We start from the raw sequence: 23,371 nt of genomic DNA on the forward strand, positions 1-23,371 counted from the left end.
GATCAGTGAAGTATCGAGAATAGCAGCATTTGCTTCAGTTGAAACTTCTCTGTCAGTATGCTCCTACTTCACCTAAACCAGTGCATGCGAAAGACGCATCACACTGTGAAATTTAACTGCCAACCATGGAAAACATACATAAGAGACATATCTATCACCTCTGCAGTTTCACAATAAACAATTTTCGTAGTGCGCTCTGAGATAATCACTTTCTCTAAAAATTAGATACGAGGAAAGAAACACTACTTCAAATTTCTATTTTTCAACCCTCAGCAACCTCCGTCCATCCAAGAATGCCAACTCCTCTTTGTAATACCAATACTCTACATAACTGCTCTACCCAAGCCATTCAAGCCTTCGAATCTTACAATCAATCATCGCCACCTCCATCGTCAGCATCCATAGCAGCAGCATCGTCATCCCCTGCATCTGCATGGTCGCAAGCATCATCGACATTCATGAGCTCCTGCCTTACAACTTCTTGATTGATTTCTTCCAGTACTTGAGCATTCGGCACTGGCAGAGGATACTTTTCCACCTTCATAGCCTTCAGGTTATCCTCTCCAAAGAATGTGGTGAATGGCTTCGGGGCCTGCAAAATGTGCATAGTGTGACCCATCCAGATGATGTGTACTCTTTCATGCTAAGGAAACAAGATAGCAAGTCACAAACACACCTTGAAGAAGCGGTTCAGCTCCTTGGCACTCTCGACAAGGTTGTTCCAGTGTTTATCTTGCTTCAATGTTGAAGCAGAACCTACAACCTGCGACATGCAGATTATTATTTAGATTTACAACTAAGTACTCCCTCCAATCACAAATAAAGCACATTGAGATTTTTTCCTAAGCTTTTTTTTAAACTTTGACCATCAACTAACATTTTATATGGACTGACAACACAAGATTGGCATTACTCACACACACACAGCTCCTTCCAAAAGAGAATAGATTTTGCCAGTCAAAGTGTCATATTGGAGACTATGTCTGTTCTAAATTTATAATGGACTTACAATAGTGATTGGAGGAAGTATATATAAAACATGAACAAATAGCGGTACAAGTGGGGGGGTATGGGTGTCCAAATGTCAGTTAAATCTTGAAGACTGGATGGAGCCGTGAAGTTACATATTGCACAGGACATTGATCTCAAAAAGGCATTCTACCATTCATCTTAGATACCATAACTATAAGCAGCATCCTTGAACAATCGTATCTACTTGCATGTATGGATGCATGAGAGAATCTCAAACTTTGTGTACATCTTGTTAGGCAACAGAGTTCCTTATTAAATTTATAGCCTGCACCTACCTCTACCTCTCAGTTCAGACTAGAGTGCATATTTGAATTCTGTGTCATGCAAACAATGGAAACTTTGAAGCTACCATAATGCAAAAACAAATAGTAATGATGAAATTTGAAACATGGAGAACAGGGGCTTACCAGTACAGCAGATTTTGCTCTTGTGATGGCAACATTCATTCGTCGAAAATCAGAAACAAAGCCAACCTTTTGCTCCTCATTGCATCTTACACATGAAAAAATTACTATTTCTTTTTCACGTCCCTACATACAAGCTGTCGGATATAACATCAAATCATAGTGGTCACAAAAAGAGCGAGAAAGAGATATAACATCATAATCACTGGTACTTGCAAGAGTATTGGGGCATAGAGGTGATTTGTACAGAAATCCCAAAATGCATTTGAACTAGTACCTGAAATCCATCAACGGTGCTTACATCTATCAATTCCTTTGATTGATCCCCAAAGGTTGATCGAAAACTGTCCTTCAATAGTTTTACTTGATGCCTGTATGGTGATATAACACCCACTTCAGGACTAGATTTGAGTTCTGGATAGCGCATTGCCAATTGGTGATACAGGAGAGTTATGAATTCCACTTCATCCTGGTTTACCCAAGAACCACTTCCAGATGGCTGGGATTCAATACCATCAACATCAAAGAAACAAAATGGTCCAAAGCAGCTGTAGGAATGCCATGGACGTTTCCTGCTGAGGCCCTCCCCATCTTGTAGTACACCTTCATAAAATTCTTTTGAAGGGAACATACTAATCTGTATGGGAATGGATAATGAATTACAACAATCATTCCAGTTTCCAGCTTCAGATATGCTGAAGATAAGAGATTCACCTCTGGGTGCATGCGATATTGGATTTTAAGCATTTGCACCGGAAAACCAGCAGCTTGAAATCTTTTGAACAAGCTTGTTCCATATCTAAGAGATAATGAGCATTGTCTTAGCATATTACAGCACCTGGAAAATGTGTGCCGGTATAAAAAGAAGATCATCTTACCCCAACTTCTGAGCAGTCTGTGAAATGACAGTTGCAGGCAACTGAACTGGGTCACCAACCTGATAGGAATATTATGAGATAGTTATCATTACCAAAAGCTAAAGTGATTGTATTCATGTGCACAGATTAACCTGATAGGGATATATTATGAGATATACAGTCAAGAGAAATGGTGAGACTGTGCAAACATGCACACCAAGAAATAAAAGTATACTTTTAACGTAAGCCCAGATAGACAAGTGCTACTATAGGTACTAAAGAGAAGAGAAAATATTCAAAATATCACCTGGGCCTGACCTCAGTCACATAACAAGGTACTATATAAATAAATAATATACATCTTGCACAGGGGAAAGCAAGATGCTTAAAGAAAAGGAAAAACAAAACAATATACAAAAAATGAGAAAATTAGACAACATACAAGAAAAAATTGTCTGCAGCCATGGATCAATGGAATAAGATTTGCAGGTTCCACCTGAAAAGAAGGGGATAAGTCTAAGCTTAGGAACTTAATTAAACAGAGGCATAGAAAATTCTATTATCCAAATTGATGATGTCAATGCTCCATGATGAAAGCAATGTTTAAAAGTTTCCTCACCGCTTGTGCAGCTTCATCAATTATAACAACATCAAAAGCACGGGTCATCCTGCTAAAAATTGAGGATCCACTGAAACTCAGAGTAGAAAATACCTACAAATTTTGCTTGAAAGTGAGAATACTAAAATAGGTATAATCAGCAGACATTTATAATTAATCAGAAGAGTACAATGGCTGCTTCGTCCAGTATTGAAGCTCTAATCCGATCATATTCACCAGCACCTCGTCTCCCACCATCTAATTTGCGATCTACACCAGAAAGTTTTTGTTGAATCTGCAAGGTTGAAATCATTGTAGTTGACAGAAGTTATAAAGAAAATGTACTGCAACTTTATGTCACTTACAAGGTAATCCATGGAAACTGCTTTAACAGAATGAAGGGCCTTCGCTCCAATGCGCACAGTTTTAGGGTTGTAAGTGTTGTTATTTTCATCTCGGATTCCTGAAACAACAAAAAAAAAAAACATCATTTCATTACTTAATTTGTGCATGATGCTTCCTAGTGATAGCATGAGTGATAAGTCTAAAAATGTATGAGCACATCAGATGCACAAAAAGAAAAACAGAGAGAGAAGGGTTGGGGAGCATTGTGTCTGTACTGGATATTTAGCACCGAAAACCTTTACCTGTCTTAAGAACACGCAACACGATCTCATCAAGTGCTGAGTTGGATGGAGCACAGACCAACACATGGGCCCGATACTTGCGATTGGAACTTACGACTTCAGGTTTCTGTAAAGATTTTTTTTTGGCCATGTAAGGGATAAAATAGTCCAGGAACCTGAGTAAAATTTAGCAAGTATACCATATAAAAGAGTACCAGTTCATTTCCTGTTGGGTAAAATCCATCATCACCATCAACAGGCATAATCAAATCTCGAGGATTTGCACCAAGTAACCAAGGAGATGCCTTCATCCAGTGTGCACGCCTGTCATGTGAACTCCCCGGTTATCGGTGCCAACAGAAATTTGCAGTCGCATGGTGTTTGAAAAACTAGAATCAGTAATCCATCAAAATAACATAAAATTCTTAGCTGTTCCACTTCCCACACAGAAAAGCTAGAAAATAAAAAGGCTACAAAATATGGTACCATAAACAAAACAACCTTTTCCTCCCAGCACTCCCTAGTTCGTGTGGAGGATTTGAGATATCTATTAGGATATGTATATATCTAGATCAATTAGCGATTGATTGGTGTTTTCCTAGATAGGCTAGCTGCCATGTATAGCCTAGGATAGTTTCCTTGTACAGGAAATAGCTTCCCATGTATGTAACTTCCATGTATGCCTATTGGCTATATATATGAAAGGCTCCCCACCCACATTGGGTGTGTGGTGATTCTCTACCTTCTACATGGTATCAGGCCTTTAGATCCTCCTTCTCCCTCCCTCCCCCCGCACAGCCCCCCCCCCCTGCTGCGTTGCTCCCCCTCCCAGGTCGCCCATGTCGACCTCCTCTGTCACCAGCTCCACCACACCCTCCAGCACCTCGGCTGCTATGGGCTCAATCCCTGCCCCAGCCGTCTTCGTCGCCCCCTACGCGACGATCAATGTCAAGAACGACATCCCGGTGACCCTGGAACTGACGAAGCCCAACTTCAACCAGTGGGAGCCGTTTTTCACCTCTCTCTGCGGGAAATTCGGTCTCCTTCAGCACGTCGACGGCACGGCGGAGGCCAGCCCCACTGACCCTGCTTGGGCCATTGCCGACGCCTGCGTCCGCAGCTGGCTCCTCGGCTCTGCCGGGACGGACGTCATCGGCCTTGCTGCGGCACCGAATCAGACTGCGCGCAAGCTCTGGGTTGCCATCAGGCGCCTCTTCGAGGCCAACAAGGCTCCGTGCGCCATCTTCCTGGGTCACGAGTTCCACTCCATGACCCAGGGCGATTCCTCCATCAACGACTACGCCCAGCGGATGAAGGCCACAGCCGATGCTCTGCGCGATGTCGGCCGCACCATCACCGACTCGGAGCTCGTCCTCAACTTCCTCCGCGGCCTCAATCCCCGCTTTGCCACCACCGCCGACAACATCGCCGATTCCCACCCGCGAGAAGCTCGTGTTGAAGGAGCTCCGCCTCGCCAACGAGGGCTCCGTCGCTGCCCAGACGGCGTTCCATGCCTCGTGCGGCACAGGCTGCCGCATCACCTCCGGCAACACGGGCAGTGGCTACACTGCCGGTCGCCAGGGCAGCCACAACAGCGGCTCTGGCAGTGGCTACGGCGACGGCGGCCAGGGCAGCGGCGGCGGTCGCTGGAAGAAGAAGGGCAGGGGCGGCTCCAATTCTGGGGGCGGGCAGAAGTCCTCTGCTCCGCCAGCGGGCCCTTGGTACTGCTACGCTCCCTGGACGGGCGGAGCGCAGCAGCAGCCCTGTACGGGTGGGGCGCAGCAGCAGCCCTGGCGTCCGCCGACGCCGAACCCAGCCTGGCGTGGCCCTGGGGTCCTCGGCGCCTTTCCTTCAACCTAGGCGCACACGGCGTTCACCCCCGCCCAGTTCTCCGACGCCTCTCCACCCCCGCAGCAGCATGGCAGCTGGGATCAGGTCGGCCTCATTGCCGCCCTGAACCAGATGTCCCTCCAGGGGTCTTCCCCCTGGGTCCTCGACACCGGTGCCACTGCCCACATGTCGTCCTCGGATGGTATACTCCTGTCCCGTCTTCCCCCACCCTCTTCCGGCATCACGGTTGGCAACGGCACTACAATCCCTATCACCTGCCGTGGCACATCCACACTGTCTTTTCCTAATTCTATTTTTCACCTTAACAATGTTCTGGTTGCTCCTGATTTAGTGCGCAACCTTCTTTCCGTCCGTCAATTCACTCGTGACAATGCTTGCTCAATTGAATTTGACACTTGTGGTTTTTCTGTCAAGGACCAACAGACGGGGCGCGTGACTCTTCGCTGCAATAGTGGTGGCGACCTCTACACCTTCCCCTCCACACCAGCTCACTCCTGCAGCCTCGCCACCACATCGTCTCTGTGGCACCACCGCCTCGGCCACCCCGGTCCAACCAGCCTCGCCACTCTCCGGAGCATGTCGGTCATCTCCTACAATAAGAGCTCGCCATGCCTATGCCATGCTTGTCAACTTGGCAAGCACGTGCGACTCCCATTCAGTCACTCCACCTCTGTAACCAATGCTCCGTTTGATTTAGTTCATTGTGATGTGTGGACATCTCCCGTGCTTAGCAACTCCGGATTCAAATATTATCTTGTTTTAGTAGATGATTTTTCTCAATACTGCTGGTCCTTTCCACTTCGCCAAAAATCCGAGGTGCACCGCCACATTGTCGAGTTCATTGCCTACGCTCAGACACAGTTTGGCACCACACCTAAATCCTTTCAAGCAGATAATGGGACCGAGTTTGTTAACCACGCCACCACCTCTTTCCTCACCAGCCATGGCATTATGCTCCGCCTCTCCTGCCCCTATACCTCCCCACAAAACGGCAAGGCTGAACGCATGCTCCGCACCACCAACAACACCAACAACACCATCCGCACCATGCTCCTCCATGCGTCCATGCCACCTCCCTATTGGGCTGAGGCTCTCACCACAGCCACCTTCCTCCTCAATAGGCGTCCCTCCTCCTCCATCCACAACAGAATACCTCACCAACTCCTCCACGGCACCATCCCAGATTACTCCTCACTTCGCGTTTTCGGGTGCCTCTGCTATCCAAACCTCACTGCCACCTCCCCACACAAACTCGCCCCTCGCTCCGCACCTTGTGTTTTCCTAGGATATCCATCCTCTCACAAGGGCTACCGCTGCCTCGACATGTCTACTCGTCGCATTATCATCTCTCGCCATGTCATTTTCGACGAGTCCGTGTTTCCGTTCTCAGCAGCACCATCGGCGGCTTCCATGCCGTCTTCACTTGATTTTCTGATGCAGGGACTCTCCTCGCCGACACCAGTGAGCACTACTCCGCCACTCGCTGCCACCAGCGAGGATCCGTTCCCGGCGCTCCTGGACCCGGCTGTACTCCAGCTGGGCCCCCTGGCTACGCCTACGGGCGGGCACACTCCAGCTCCTCCTCCTGCGGGCGGGCCACAGCTGGGAGGCCAGCGCTTCGGTGCCGTCTACACTCGCCGTGCCCGGACTCCTGCAGCGCCGACCACCGAGCCGGTGGCTCCTGCGGCTGCCTCCGTGGCCGCTGCTGTTGTGCCACCAGCGGCTGCAGCACCGGTAGCGCCACCAGCCGCGCTCCCCGCTGTACCAGTGGCCCGGCCTGTGACACGCTCACAGACCGGCAACCTCCGCACCGTCCAGCGCTACGGCTTCTCTGCCTCCGTCGCCTCGCCGGTCCCGGTGAACTATCGCAGTGCACTCGCCGATCCCAATTGACGCGCTGCGATGGCGGAAGAGTACAAGGCGCTGATCGACAACGGCACTTGGCGCCTCGTACCTCGGCCGCCTGGTGCGAACATCGTCACTGGCAAGTGGTTGTTCAAGCACAAGCTCCACTCCGACGGCTCCCTCGCCCGGCACAAGGCACGCTGGGTCGTCCGCGGGTTCTCCCAGGAGGCCGGTGTTGACTACGACGAGACATTCAGCCCCGTCGTCAAGCCGGCCACGATCCGCACCGTCCTCAGCATCTCTGCGTCGCGAGATTGGCCCATACGCCAGCTCGACGTGAAGAATGCCTTCCTCCACGGCAACCTCGAGGAGACTGTCTACTGCGAGCAGCCAAAAGGCTTCGTCGACCCCGCTGCTCCTAACTCTGTCTGTTTGCTGCAGAAGTCCTTGTATGGACTTAAGCAGGCGCCGCGTGCTTGGAACCAGCGCTTCTCCAACTTCATCTGCAGCATCGGCTTCACCACCTCCAAGTCGGATGCCTCCCTGTTCGTCTACAAGGCTGGCGACAACATGGCCTACCTCCTCCTCTACGTTGATGACATCATCATCACCGCGTCGTCACCGGCACTTCTCCAGCATGTCACTTCACGCCTTCACTCGGAGTTCGCCATGACGGACCTCGGCGACCTACACCACTTCCTCGGCATCTCGGTGACGCGGGACAGCAGCGGGCTGTTCCTCTCCCAGCGGCAGTACGCTGCTGATCTCCTCCAGCGTGCTGGCATGTCTGAATGCCATCCGACAGCTACTCCTGTGGATGCCCGGACCAAGCTGTCCGCCTCAGAGGGCGCCCCAGTTGCCAATCCCTCGGAGTACAGGAGCCTTGCTGGTGCGCTCCAGTACCTCACTCTGACAAGGCCGGACCTGGCTTATGCTGTCCAGCAGGTCTGCCTCTTCATGCACGACCCCCGTGAGCCGCACCTTGCGCTGATCAAGCGCATCCTGCGATATGTCAAGGGGTCTCTGTCCGCCGGTCTGCACTTGGGCTCCGGTGCCGTTGACCAGCTCACAGCCTACTCCGACGCCGACTGGGCTGGCTGCCCAGACACGCGCCGTTCTACCTCTGGCTTCTGCGTCTACCTCGGTGACAACCTGGTGTCCTGGTCTTCCAAGCGTCAGACGACCGTGTCTCGCTCCAGTGCCGAAGCAGAGTACCGAGCAGTGGCCCATGTTGTTGCCGAGTGCTGCTGGCTGCGTCAGCTTTTACAGGAGCTCCACATCTCCATCCCGCTTGCGACGGTTGTCTACTGTGACAATGTGAGCGCCGTCTACATGGCTGCCAACCCCGTCCACCACCGCCGCACGAAGCACATCGAGATCGACATCCACTTCGTCCGCGAAAAGGTCGCTCTGGGACAGTTCCGTGTTCTCCATGTCCCATCTGCGCATCAGTTCGCAGATATCATGACCAAGGGTCTGCCCGTCCAGCTCTTCACTGATTTTCGGACCAGTCTATGCGTCCGTGATGCTTCCGCTACGACTGCGGGCGGGTATTAGGATATGTATATATCTAGATCAATTAACGATTGATTGGTGTTTTCCTAGATAGGCTAGCTGCCATGTATAGCCTAGGATAGTTTCCTTGTACAGGAAATAGCTTCCCATGTATGTAACTTCCATGTATGCCTACCTTCTACAATATCAAAGGAACAAAAGCAATGTCAAAACTAAGATATTTTATTTTTCTAGTAACCAACACATAACCATGCAGATCTATAAGAGAAACCAGTTAAGGATGGAGCATTTCAAAGGGAAACTCACAATTTGAAGCAGCTAGATATTATTAATCAGCTTTATATCCTTCCCATTTTCCATACCCCAGCCCAAAATCAAATAAATATATTAGAAACTAACTAGGAGGTCTGCATTCTTAACGTACTTGCCATCAATGTCCAGTTCTGGCCCATGCTTTAGAACATCAAGTCCTCTGCATTAAGCATCACAAAGCATATGAGATGCATGCGTGAAATTTAAGATTTCAAGAACTGCAGTATAATTACTATCTCTCATATATGATAAACATGGAGCTTTTCTATCCTCACAATTGGAATTACTATTCCATACACCAAAATATAAAGAATAACCAAGTGAGTTTGTTACTTGATCTGCATTCTTGCAGGAGCAGAATGGAGAACAGCACTAAGGAGTCCAAGAATAGTTTGTGTCTTTCCTGTTCCTGGAGGGCCCTGCAAATAAGCAGATAGAACTTAGAAGAACATAAATCAGCAAATCGCGCATTACTCTTAAATAGTGTTATGTGTTCGATCTGCACATCATTCAAAAGAAAAACATATAGCTAAAACAGCTCAGGTATTTGCAATACTTTCACATAACTAATCAAGACAGGTAAACAATAACAATGCAAATTAATAGTGGTAAAAAAATAACAGACCTGAATAAGAACAAAGGATCTGCGTGAAAGACCTGCCTAGAGAAAAAATCAGTAACTATCAGAGCCATGATTTTAAATAAATATTAGGAACACAATACATACACCAACAATGCGAAAATCACAAAGGATGCTCACATTGACTGCTTCTAGCTGGGAATCGTTAAGATTTGTTTTGAGGTAATCCATAAGTGGCTCAGGAACATTCCACGCACGACTTTGACCATCACCATCCTTGTGCTTCTCAGTAGCTGAAAGAATCAAATCCTTAAAAGGTAGAGAAGCTACAGAATGCATAGCTGTGAACTCCTGCATTATTGTAGACAAGCTGCAGACCTGAAAATTTAGACAAGAAAATGGCATATCAAGCAGTACATGCCATCAATAAACGATGCAACCATGAAAGACTCAGGTGCTTGTTTTAGAACAATTGAGACTTGCCTTCAGTATCCACAGCAAGCTATTTTCACTTGCAATGGTGGAAGCAAAATGTTGCAGCCTTGTAGAGTTCACAGGCTTTGCAACATTCAGATTTACAATTTCACCTGCCACAAAAGTTCTAAGCGAAATATGTAAGCCACCACCACGCTGTTCCACCAATGCAAAGGCGTATGCATTAGGGGTTGATCCCTCCTCAAACTGCAAGAGTGCAGGCACATCAGTTCATCACATAATGTACTCGGCTACAGGCTACTTGCCAGATTGATTTATTTCAGTATAATAGTTCATCACATAATGTACTCGGCTACAGACTACTTGCCAGACTGATCTAAGTATGATATCACAGCCATAACTATATGGCACATTTTGCTCTGTTCTTAGACAAAATGTCCAAAATGTAAGAACTAAGAACTCAGGAAATACATCTAGATATTTTATGGGTTTCGGTTATTAAATATTATGCTAATGGCCACCTACCAAATAAAAGTTTACACATTTCGTCCCAATCAGTCATTACCTTGGTATTTTCATATCAGGACCAGCTAAAGTACAAAATTTACTTGCACAACACTTACTTTCTCCTTGGAGAGAAGCAGTAGGTCATTCTCTGACACATTATCCTGAAAATTGTCTTCCACCGCCACAGAGAGCTTGTGGAACCCCACAGACTCTGTGCAAGATCCCACTGCCCCCCTCCGCCAGTCCATCCCAGATTCTACACACACCACACAAGGTCAAAACATAAATTAAAAAAATCCCAATTGGCAACTCACCAGCGAAATAAGAGCAAGCAACATGCTGCGTTGAGAAAGAAGCAAAGCACAGGAGCACACGCCCTAACCTTCCTCCTCATCACTGCGTCCCTGGATGATCTGCGCCTTGACCTCGAAGAGCAGTGGCTCAAAGACACCGAGGTACTCGGCCACCGAGTCATATGTGTTCTTCACACGCTGCAGCACCTTGGCCTGCTTGCCGCCCTGACCCCCGAGCCGGAGAAGGTTAGGGATTTAGAAAATTTTGTTATGGATGGTATGGCGGGCGGGTGGTGGGTGTGGTGAGGTTGATGTGCGTACCTTAGATTCGGTGATGAGGCGGAGGTAATCCCAGCTTAGGACAATCTTTTGGAAATGGTCCATGGTGGAGGAAGTTGACGTGCCGCCGCTGGACTTCTCCACCGTCATTGGAAGGGCGGCCACTGGTGTACCTAGAATTTTAGCTTAGGTTATGCCATGCCAAGACTCTTAACATAATAACACCACGAATACAAAAAACGCAAGGCATCAGCAATCAACAGTGCATCAAAGACCAACGAGGGGAGGCAGTAAATCATTTAATAACTAGTTTGAAGTCTGTACTTCTATATATAATTTGTATACTGCTGAGCATCAGCAATCAACAATGAAGTCTGAAACAATTACCAAAGAGGAGCGGCTGTACATCAGTTTGTTAACATTGCATTTCTTTTCTACACTATAGTTTGTACTATTGTACATCAACCAGCAAGTGGTTCACATAAATACATAAAATTTCTCCACATCTCATTTTCATCCCATATCTACAAACCAAAGTGGCAAATAGGAGAGGCAGCCGGAGTGCCAGATAGACACAAGAGCTATGTTGCTTCAATACTTATGATATGTCATGTGTAACGGACACCCGAATATGCAAATTCTCCACACACACACACACACACAAATGATACAGGGATATAGCTAGGATCTTTTAGCGATAATAATTAAATCAAATAAAATAGTAGCAGCGGCTAAGCGATATTCAAGAACTTAATAATACCACAGTAAGTACATTACAGATAAGAATGCTGAATTGCTAACTCAGCTAAAGGCATAGTCATAGATCATGTTGCCAGTTACCATTCACCACACACATAGTAACAAACAACACAAAAGAAGATAACTACCGATATCAGACCGGAGCGCTGCTGCCGGGGGCGGACCCAGTAAAGGGACATGGGTGTACACATGTACACCCGATGGTTTTTGCAAAAAGTTGGAAGGTAGTAGGAATCAAATAGCCAAAGCTCAATTTCGCACAGCAACCAAGGAAGAGAAGGGGTGAGAATACCTGGTGGGTGCTCGTCGCCGGCGAAGAGACCACCGAATGACGGCACCTGGCGGTAACCCAGCAGGTTTGTTCGGCCCAGGAGGAGCGCAACCGGACAGCCTTCTCCTTCTACGCATTACAGTATATATTTTTTATTTTTATTTCTTTCTGTTTCTCATCAAAAACAAATATTTCTTTCTTTTTATTAAGGCAAAGGGGCCGTGCTTGCCTTTCACGCACGTGGGTATATCTTTTTTTTTTTAATTACACAATATAACGTAGCCGATTACAATGCACGCACACTCACCATCTATGAATGCACGCACGTAATCTCTACCCCTATGAGCATTTTCGAAGATTGGGCCGACAAGTCCTCGATACGAGATTGACGAAGTCACCATAGGCGTTTCACTATCGACGGGAACGTTGCTTACCACTGACAGAGCAAAGCCATTAAATTTTGAAATATTCACTTCCATGAGGAGTCGAATCCAGGACCTCAGGTGTTACTAAAGTTCTTTGTAACCACTGAGCTACAGGCCCCTTCGTGGTTGGATGACTATATTGTGTTTGAGTCATGTTTGGTTGGCTACTCAAGTCATCTAGCTAGATCTAGTAGGTAATATAAAAGGAAGTAACTATCCAGGCTTAGGCCCCGTTTAGTTCCAAGCCAAAAACCAAAAATTTTCAAGATTCCCCGTCACATCAAATCTTGCGGCACATGCATGGAGTACTAAATGTAGACGAAAAAAAAACTAATTACACAGTTAGCCGAGAAATCGTGAGACGAATCTTTTAAGCCTAAATAGTCCATAATTGGACAATTTTTGCCAAATAAAAATGAAAGTGCTACAGTAGCTAAAAGCCAAAAAATTTCGGAACTAAACGGGGCCTTAAAGGAAAAACAGAGGAGGTCCGTTTTAGCTTGGCTAGTTGCTAGCGATTCAGTGGCCTAGGCTGATATAACTTCTCATCTTTTTCTCTGGTTCATTCAATACCGTCATCTATTGAAGCAAAGGACAAGGACGAGGAGGATGACAGCCACAGAGGACAAGGGCTCCTACCCAGACGTCGTCGATGTGGGACGCCACCCTCTCTAGCTAATGTCCACCTCGCCCCCAACCTACAACCACCTAGATCTGCTAGTAGACATGAGCCGGTGGCCCGGGACAGTGGCGGGCTCATGCTAGGACACGAGAGACAGCACACGTCAACACAGGAGGGGGAGGGGGAATGTCTGCATCGCGTTGGCGTGAGACGGAGGCAAGTTCGTGTGATGACGGCATGACCATGCGAGACAGCGACAAAGATGACAAACCAAGACGAATGTGGTTGAGGTAAGATCACCATAGCAAAAGAAGAGGTAACAGTCAGATAAACCAGCAACCAAACAAGAATTTAGTCAATACAGGCTTAGCTAGCATATGACAACCAAACAAATGTATATGTTGATTAACTTGGACCTGCCAAAGTAGCTTGCTAGCCAAGCTTGCTAGAGAAACACACCCTTCGTCATTTTGGCACCCTTCCCTACCCACCCCTTCCTCAAGTCTATGGCTATCACTCTGTCCTCTGTCGGCCTCAAGTGAAGTCCGGTGAGACCTTTAGCAAGTTAGTGCTTAGAGTTTTGATTTATGTGTTTTGTATTATCCAAAAAAATGCCTTTAGGAAGACAGGTAGAAGGCAATAATATATGAAAGCATCTAGGCCCCTAGTTGGGTTTCGGTGATTAATGACAATACGCGATTACTATGACTAACGTGTGTTTTGCAGAGGCAATTAAGTTAGGTCATAGTAATGGAGATCGATTGGGCAATCATGGTGGTCATGCCCCTACGATGGAAATCGTTTAGGTTTTCAAAGGATGGACGACAAAGTTAAGGATGGACTAGTTCTAAGTGTCGATTGGAGTTGAAGAGACACTTAGAGTAATTTAGGACTTTGTTTTTTTTTTGGCCGTACTATTAAGGGGGGTATGGACGGGTAGCTTGACCTAGGTGAGTCTAGTGAGTTAGCTGTGGTGCACACTTGCTAAATCTAGCACTAGGTAACTTCTAAAAAGCCCTTAGATCAATTGGAGCAAACTTCATTCACGTATGATCGAGAGTTGGAAGTGAATGGGGGGTCAAATGCTGACCGGACGTTAGTTCCGGAGTGACCGGACGCTGGCGCAGAGTCCGGTCAGTTCATTTGATCAAGGTGATTTCGTCTGGTGCGACCGGACGCTGAGAGGTGAGTGACCGGACACTGAGTCTCAGCGTTCGGTCGACTCCAGTAAGGTTCCAGAGAGGGAAAATCGTGACCGGACGCGTCCGGTCACAAATTAATCACTAGAGTTCGGGGAGAACTGACCGGAGTGTCCGGTCAACATGACCGGAGCGTCCGGTCACCCCGCAGAGGCACATAACGGTTTGTTTTTCAACCAAGGTTATAAATACTTCCTCCATTCGTGTAAGGAGATATTTTTGCTCATTCCAACAGTTGAGAAACACCCTTGTGAGTGCCAAGAAAAGCAAGGTCCTAGTGAGGTGATTGAGATTTGAGAATCCCAAAGAGAGCCCTCATTAGTGAAAGCAAGAGTAGCAAAGTGTGCATCCACCCTTCTCATTAGGCTTGTCGTGGTCAAGTGAGAGTTCGTGCTTGTTACTCTTGGTGATCGCCATCACCTAGACGGCTTGGTGGTGATTGGGAGTTTGGTGACCATCCGGCGGAGCTTGTGGATGACCCAACTCGAGTTGTGAGCGGTTGTGGGTGATTCACCGCGACGGAGTGTCAAAGAATCAACCCGTGGAGAGCACTTGATCCTTGCGCGGATCAAGGGGGAGCTACACCCTTGCGCGGGTGCTCTAACGAGGATTAGTGGGGAGTGGCGACTCTCCGATACCTCGGTAAAATATCGCCGCGTTCCTCCTTCTCTCTTTACTTTGAGCATTTACTTTGAGCAATTCAATTCTTGTCATTTAAATTCATAGAATTGCCATGCTAGAATAGGATTAGAACATAGGTTGCTAAACTTTTGTGCGGTAGATCAATAGAAACACTTTCTAGACACAAGGGGTTAATTGGGCTAACCGTAGGGTTTAATTATTGCAAAGAATTTTAGAATTAGCCTAATTCACCCCCCCTCTTGGGCATCTTGATCATTTCAATTGGTATCAAAGCCTCGTGCTCACGTTTTTAGGCTTAACCGCCTAGAGAAAGATGTCTCACGGGGATGGACCTCCTATCTTTAAGGAGGATGAATCCGCATGGAGACGCATCTAGAAGCTCCAGATGTTGGAATACTTAGAGCCGCCTCACAAGGTTTCTCAAAACCTCGGGATGCCACACACCTACAAGGCGATGAGGTGAATTACGAAAAATGGAATGCAAAGGCTCGAAACACCATCTTTAGAGGCCTTTGCAAAGATGTGTTCAACCGGATAAAAGGAGAGATCAAGAGGCCTCTCCAAGACCAACCCCTTACCTTACATTAGCACCTATTACAAAATTTTGGAGTTAATCAACAACAACAACAAAGCCTTTAAGTCCCAAACAAGTTGGGGTAGGCTAGAGTTGAAACCCAACATAAGCAATCAAGGTTCAGGCACGTGAATAGCTGTCTTCCAAGCACTCCTATCTAAGGCTAAGTCTTTGGGTATATTCCATCCTTTCAAGTCTCCTTTTATTGCCTCTACCCAAATCAACTTCGGTCTTCCTCTGCATCTCTTCACGTTACTATCCTGACTTAGGATTCCACTACGCACCGGTGCATCTGGAGGTCTCCGTTGCACATGTCCAAACCATCTCAACCGGTGTTGGACAAGTTTTTCTTCAATTGGCGTTACCCCTAATCTCTCACGTATATCATCGTTCCGAACTCGATCCCTTCTTGTATGACCGCAAATCCAACGCAACATACGCATTTCCGCGACACTTAGCTGTTGAATATGTCGTCTTTTCGTAGGCTAACAGCTAATATTTAAATGACAATTTTCTTTTGTAATGAGGAAAGGCTGTACAAAAGGAACGGCTTAACATGGTTTTAAAAATTACTATGTCCTATATTGACAAAGGACTTGGTTTTATAAAATTCAGATTTCTGGAAATCAACAGTGGTTACTAGCATCATCATACCTACTTGGAGAACCTCTTACTGAAGATTCCTGCATGTTGGGCAAAACCATTTCCCCTTGAATCTCGTTTCTGGTGTCAGACCCACACACGTGTAATGGAACCATTCACCTCCTTCACACTGTAGCATCAAGGTGAAACAGTTAGCATCTATAAGAGAGAGGTTGCTCTCACACAAAAAAGAAATTTTGTATTGTAACATAACAAGCTTTGGTGTTTCTAATGTGATGGTTCAACACAACTGTGGATTCGAATCATAACATTTGTTCGTCAGAAACTTTTCTTTAGTAATGATGTTTGGAAATCATACTTATTATAGTGCAGGCTTTAGCATGATCACAAAGAGTCATACACCATGCATGTAAGCATATGACCATGAATTGTTGACAAAAAATATTCAGATACACCATGTAGGTTCTTTAACTGGTTTACAAAGAATTATTTGTTTCTCTATTTTCTTTCTTCGAAGGTGTATACATTGATAATAAGTAATAACAGTTTATCAAACATCAAATACTGGCAATGCTCAACGACGTAAGATGGCCTATGTATCAAGCAAACCAATTGAACAGGGTTTTCTTTTTGCTGTGCACAATGGCAACAGAAGAAAACTACAAACTTGAAGATAAGATCATAGATTATCAGTCAAGCTGCAACAAAGCATAATGAATGCTACATTCTGTTGTTTGAAATGGGAAAAAGAAAATCCTAAAATCACAGCAAAGATCTAAAGCTTATCCTCTGATTAGACTAAAACGTAAAGGAAACTATAAGTTTACTCTGAAAGATAACTCATGAGGCATGATTATTTGGCACCAAGATGACTTACATTCTCATTGTCACAAGCAATCATGTCACCATATGAAATCTGAAATAGCAATAGCAAAGAAATCTTATTCAGAAAGTGATTGCGACATAAAAATTGTTTCATGCAAATAAGTTTCAGGAAATATTAACACATATATATCTTCAAAACTGACCTGGTGGCATATACAGTATGTCGGTTCATTTGGACCAATTGTTTGATCCACATCCATAGATGTACCTGCTTTCTTGCTGCTACCTGGAGGGGGCATTAAGTCAAAGTCCATACCCCTTTCCCTGTCCCATTCCCTCTCTCTAAATTTCTTTGATGCTTGAGGCGTACTAAAACCAAACCTCCTTTTCTCATCCCTGCTAACCACCGGAACTAGAGGAAGGACTGTAGGTTCATCTGAAGGTATCTTCCCTTCTGCAATTAAAATAGAAAAATAATAATAATAATCTGTTTGACAAAGATCTAAGGATGGCAGCCCACAATAATGCCTAGCATCTGCCACGACTGCTAATACCATGCTTTAAATCTTCTGCAAACTGGCCCAAGTCTTCATCAAGGCGTTTTATATGGCTCTCTATCTGTACAATAATGCACAAGGTGCTTGCAATTAGATATCCATGCAAAGCCAGTGACACTGAATAAAGTGGTAAGACTATAGAAGTTGGTATTTCATTTCTAGATTGATCCACATTCACCAAAATCTCTTTACTTCCAGTGGGCGTAACACCTGTTAGGCTTCTAATATAAACATCTAATCTTAGATATATGGAGGCATATCAAACAATATAAATCGTATCAGGCTCTTCACATTCAAATTCAATTTCTTCAATTTCTTCTTGCTGACCATTATCTAGTAACTCCGCCTATGGTGGGGCGCCTTTGGTGTCCCAGCATAGCAGGTCCCAAGCCCTGATAAAAGAGGATGGTTGTGTTAGGCGTGGCGAGCCAATGTAAAAACTTAGCCACTTTAATGGAGATGAAACCCGAAAGAAAATCGTTGGGGCGTAACCCTCTTAGCGACGCGCCATATCGGAATCCGGGTATGGTGTTAAATGGGCAAGGGCCGGTCGTCACCCCCGTGACGCGCCGTGTCGTGATCTGGGCATGGTGTCAAGTGACCAATGATCGGGTCGTCGCTTCCTTAGTGGCGTGCTACATCGACGCCCGGGTGTAGTGAAAAATGAGCAAGGGTCTTCGCATCTGAGTCGACGGGTGCGAAGGGTAAGGAAGCTAGTCGAACCAACTAGGATCCGTTTAGGTAGTTGGAATGAAGGGTCACTTACAGGTAAGTTAAGAGAATTAGTTGATACCGCGACTAGGAAGCGTGTAAATATATTATGCGTTCAAGAGACTAAATGGAAGGGTCAGAAGGCGAAGGAGGTGGACAATACAGGTTTCAAGCTTTGGTACACAGGGACAGTCGCGAATAGAAATGGAGTAGGAGTTTTGATTGATAAGAGCCTCAAGAATGGTGTGGTGGGAGTGAGAAGGCAAGGAGATAGGATTATCTTAGTCAAGCTTGTCGTTGGTGATATGGTCTTGAACGTAATTAGTGCGTATGCCCCCCAAGTAGGCCTCGACGAGAGTGCTAAGAGACAGTTCTGGGAAGACTTAGATGGCCTGGTTAGAGCTATACCTAGTAGTGAGAAGCTTTTTATAGGAGGAGATCTTAATGGGCATGTAGGTACTACAAGCGCAGGTTTCGAGGCAGTTCATGGAGGTTTTGGGTATGGTAGTAGGAATCAGGAGGGGGAGGAAGTTCTGGACTTCGCGGTAGCTTTTGACCTGATGATAGCCAACACTTTCTTTAGAAAGAGAGAATCTCATCTAGTGACCTTCAGTAGCGGACAACACTGTAGCCAGATTGACTTTGTCCTCGCAAGAAGAAAGAACAAACAAGCATGCTTGGATTGCAAGGTGATACCAGGGGAGTGTGTTGTTTCTCAACATAAGCTTTTGGTGGCAGATTTTCGTTTTCAGGTGCGTGCCCGTAGGGATAAACAAGCTAAGATTGAAAGAACAAAGCGGTGAAAACTGGAAGGGGAGACGTCAGAGGTATTTAGGGAAAGGGTTATCAAAGAGGGCTCTTGGAAGGAAGAAGACGACATAAACAACATGTGGGACAAGATGGCAACCAACATTCGGAAGGTAGCCTCAGAGGTGTGTGGAGTAACCAAAGGAAGGGGACGCGAGGCTAAAGATACTTGGTGGTGGAACGAGGAAGTCCAAAGGGCTATTAAGGAGAAGAAAGAATGCTATAGACGCTTGTACCATGACAGGAGTGTGGACAACATAGAGAAGTACAAGGTGGCAAAGAAGACTGCAAAGCGAGCTGTAAGTGTGGCAAAGGATAGAGCGTACGAGGATCTTTACCAACATTTGAGTACGAAGGAATGAGAGAAGGACATTTATAGGATGGCTAGGGTTTGTGAGAGAAAGACACGGGACTTCAACCAAGTTAAGTGCATTAAGGATGAAAGGGAGCATCTCTTGGTGAAGGAGGATGAGATCCGACATCGATGGCAAGAGTATTTTGATAAATTGTTCAATGGTGAGAATATGGACACAACCTTTCAGTTGGATGACTCTTTTGATGACACCAATAGACGCTTTGTGCGGAGAATCCAAGAATCTGAGGTCAGAGAGGCGTTGAAAAGGATGAAAGGAGGTAAGGCGATGGGACCGGATGGTATCCCAATCGAGGTGTGGAGATGCCTTGGGGACATAGCTATAGTATGGCTAACCAAGTTGTTCAACCATATTTTTCGATCGAACAAGATGCCTGATGAGTGGAGGAGAAGTATATTGGTACCGATCTACAAGAATAAAGGGGACATTCAAAGTTGTACGAATTACCGGAGAATTAAGTTGATGAGCCATACTATGAAGCTATGGGAGAGAGTTATCGAGCATCGCTTGAGAGCAATAACGCGGGTCTCTATGAACCAATTTGGTTTCATGCCCGGAAGGTCAACCATGGAAGCAATTTTCTTGGTAAGACAAGTTATGGAGCGGTATAGGGAGAAGAAGAAGGACCTACACATGGTTTTTATTGACTTGAAGAAGGCTTATGATAAAATACCAAGGAATGTTATGTGGTGGGCTTTGGACAAACATAAAGTCCCAACGAAGTACGTCGGGCTCATTAAGGACATGTATAACAATGTTGTGACTAGAGTTCGAACAAGTGATGGAGACACGGATGACTTCCCGATTAGGATAAGACTACATCAAGGGTCAGCTTTGAGCCCTTATTTGTTTGCTTTAGTGATGGATGAGGTCACAAGAGACATACAAGGGGACATCCCTTGGTGTATGCTTTTCGCGGACGATGTAGTGCTAGTTGATGAAAGTCGGACATGAGTGAATCAGAAACTGGAGTTATGGCGGGAGACTTTGGAGTCCAAAGGTTTTAGACTCAGTAGAACTAAAACTGAGTATATGAGATGTTACTTCGGCACTACTACTCGGGAGGAGGAAGATGTTAGTTTGGAAGGTCAAGTAGTGCCTAGGAAGGATACATTTCGATATTTAGGATCAATGCTACAGATGGACGGGGATATTGATGAAGATGTTAGCCATAGAATCAAAGCAGGGTGGATGAAGTGGCGGCAAGCGTCTGGTGTCCTATGTGACAAAAGGGTACCACAGAAGCTAAAAGGCAAGTTTTATAGGACGGCGATTAGACCTGCTATGTTGTATGGTGCAGAATGTTGGCCTACGAAAAGACGACATGTTCAACAGCTAAGTGTCGCGGAAATGCGTATGTTGCGTTGGATTTGCGGTCATACAAGAAGGGATCGAGTTCGGAACGATGATATACGTGAGAGATTAGGGGTAGCGCCAATTGAAGAAAAGCTTGTCCAACACCGGTTGAGATGGTTTGGATATGTGCAACGGAGACCTCCAGATACACCGGTGCGTAGTGGAATCCTAAGTCAGGATAGTAACATGAAGAGAGGCAGAGGAAGACCGAAGTTGACTTGGGTAGAGGCAATAAAAGGAGACTTGAAAGGATGGAATATACCCAAAGACTTAGCCTTAGATAGGAGTGCTTGGAAGACAGCTATTCACGTGCCTGAACCTTGATTGCTTCTGATGGGTTTCAACTCTAGCCTACCCCAACTTATTTGGGACTTAAAGGCTTTGTTGTTGTTGTTGTTGTTGTTGTTGTTGTTGTTGTTGTTGTGACCATTATCCAGTAGTTCTAGTTAGTACTCATATTTGAATTTGCGGCAGCTTATAACTCAGAACATATCAATGACTGCAAAGACTTGACCCTAGAATTAGTTTAAGTTTGTATAACATTACAAATGCATACTCCAATAATGCTTTTTGGATTTCAGATAAAAAAAAAGTTGGACCTGACCGTAGAATAGAAAGAAACAGCAACTAAGATAGTTATTAAATATGGAATAAATATATTGTTGCACTAGGTGAGCATTTAAAATTGAAAAGAACTCATACCATAAGTTTCTTGAACCTAGGACCACAGGGAAACAACAGGAAGGATGCAGTACCAGGTCATAAGCTTAGCGTGCCAGTAAGACTTTCTCGGTGCAAAGATTCAGAGCATTGTCCTGGCTAGCTTCAATATCCTTCTTCATCCTCTCCGACTCATCATCATCCATGTTTGACCTGTCATACCCATGGGATGATACTCCCAGAATATACTTTATCTGTTCTTTGGTCTGACCCATAATGCCTGAAACACAAAATCGCATAGGCAAAAACAATTATCCACTCATCATCACATCACGAAAATGCCAACTTAGCATCAATTGACACTAAAAGAAATTGTCATACTCCGTCCCGAAAGGAGTGCAATTCTAGCTACAGTTCTAAGTCAGACCATATTTAAATTGAGCAAAAATTGTACAATAAACTAGTATCCCTAAAATTTATGACATCAAATAGGTATCATTATTCATCATGTAACATATTTTCATAGCTCAGCTGTTGATACTATTTTCTACAAACTTAGTCAAATTTAAATTAGTCTGTCTTGGACAATAAGCAAACATAAGATATGCAAAATTTCGAACTGGTATCCTTATATATATATACTAAGAAAAACAGAAATGGGGAAGAAATCATCACCATGTGCCCTGTCATCCAGCTCGCGCATGGTGGAGAGAATCCTCTGCAGGTCGCCAGCCAGGGTGCTCGAGTCTGCACAATTCGAAACACAAAATAAACTGGTACGGACGAACAATCGGAGGGGGTAGCAAACTCAATAATCCGTAAAATAGGGGCGCGTAAGTCTCACACTCGAGGTAGTCGTCGACGTACACGCCGGTCCGAGCGATCGCCATGCCTGTCTATGATGGCTCGCGGATTCCGCGTCTCCGGGCAGGGTTCGATGGATCGATGCCTCGATTTGGGGAACTAGGGGTGGAGAGACGAACCGTAACGGGACGGGACGGTCCTCTTCTCGCTGGCGTTTGGATGAGGGGAGAAGTGGGATGGGCTCGTCCCACAGGCGAATATCCACCGTAGATGCGGGACGGGGTCGTCCCGTTTGCAGGGCGTGAAGCGCCGTCTCACGAGAGGTCGAACTCGAGGACAGCGTGGCGGTCTCCGGCGAAGGTGTGGGTGCGCAGGGACAAGGGGGCGTGGACGAGCTCCCGTGAGGGCGCTGAATCGACCTTCGACCGCTGGCTTGAGGAAACGCGAGCCGGCAGCGACTCAGGGAAGCGCTGGGGAGCGGAAGCGCGGACCCGCACGGGGAAGCTCGAACGCCCGACGACGACGACGGCGCGGGAATTTACATATTTACCTAAGATCTTCGCTCATCCGTTTCTCATCCTTACGATGGCTCTTATATATTTAGCATGTTTAAAAATCGTGCGTCTTCGTGCTGCCACATTTACTCGTCTGGCACGTCACGGCGACATGACACGGTGGCACATAGTCAGCAGGGCGCAGCAAAATGACCTGCCTGCCCCTGGCTATTTGGAAGAAGGGAAAACGGGCCGGGCCAGTCGCTCGCTCGCCTATTTTCTCATGCGGGCAACGTCGATGCCCGACGCGTTCTCTTCTTCCCCCGTGAACACCGTCGCCGCCTGCTTCTTCTCGGTCCCCTTCTTCTCTAGCTCGCCCGCCGCCGCCACGCCTGCTCCCCTCCGGCTGTCCCTGAGCCACGGCCGCCAGCTGCTGCTCGCGACGGATCGAAGGTATGTGGCCCCTGCCGCCCCCTTTGCACCCACATTCCACGACATTTAGGGTTAGGGTGCATGGGTGTACGCATGGCGGGCAGACCGTCCTGCGTCCGCAA

At 46.3% G+C, this 23,371-nt stretch overlaps 2 protein-coding genes across 6 annotated transcripts; both read right to left on the bottom strand.

Annotated features, from left to right (window-relative positions):
* Positions 1–22,840, bottom strand: LOC136465793 (probable helicase MAGATAMA 3). 5 transcript variants are annotated; one of them, XM_066464480.1, is made up of 29 exons: positions 22,364–22,840; positions 22,195–22,266; positions 21,615–21,799; positions 17,939–18,003; positions 17,609–17,672; positions 17,258–17,508; positions 17,107–17,145; positions 16,281–16,398; positions 12,186–12,293; positions 11,177–11,307; positions 10,945–11,080; positions 10,679–10,818; positions 10,104–10,301; positions 9,801–9,998; positions 9,666–9,701; positions 9,374–9,459; positions 9,153–9,200; positions 3,733–3,841; positions 3,539–3,644; positions 3,257–3,354; positions 3,082–3,186; positions 2,913–3,005; positions 2,736–2,789; positions 2,315–2,373; positions 2,151–2,235; positions 1,714–2,073; positions 1,440–1,562; positions 677–763; positions 1–592 (listed from the first exon to the last, which is right to left on the bottom strand). In XM_066464480.1, the coding sequence occupies exons 10-29, from the start codon at positions 11,282–11,284 to the stop codon at positions 371–373; spliced, it is 2,451 nt and encodes an 816-aa protein (XP_066320577.1). In that variant the 5' UTR covers positions 11,285–11,307; positions 12,186–12,293; positions 16,281–16,398; positions 17,107–17,145; positions 17,258–17,508; positions 17,609–17,672; positions 17,939–18,003; positions 21,615–21,799; positions 22,195–22,266; positions 22,364–22,840; the 3' UTR covers positions 1–370. The 5 variants fall into 5 exon arrangements, 4 of the variants coding, with proteins under 4 accessions (XP_066320577.1, XP_066320508.1, XP_066320545.1 ...); XM_066464411.1 differs by lacking the exon at positions 17,939–18,003; XM_066464448.1 differs by having other exon boundaries at positions 17,258–17,672.
* LOC136453532 (PHD finger protein ING2-like) lies at positions 16,919–22,409 on the bottom strand. The gene is made up of 7 exons (XM_066454094.1): positions 22,364–22,409; positions 22,195–22,266; positions 21,645–21,799; positions 17,609–17,672; positions 17,258–17,508; positions 17,107–17,145; positions 16,919–16,927 (listed from the first exon to the last, which is right to left on the bottom strand). The coding sequence occupies exons 1-7, from the start codon at positions 22,407–22,409 to the stop codon at positions 16,919–16,921; spliced, it is 636 nt and encodes a 211-aa protein (XP_066310191.1).
* Positions 22,841–23,371: the final 531 nt, after the last annotated feature.

Source organism: Miscanthus floridulus, chromosome 1 (assembly GCF_019320115.1).
Source record: "Miscanthus floridulus cultivar M001 chromosome 1, ASM1932011v1, whole genome shotgun sequence".
Taxonomy (NCBI): Eukaryota; Viridiplantae; Streptophyta; class Magnoliopsida; order Poales; family Poaceae; genus Miscanthus; species Miscanthus floridulus.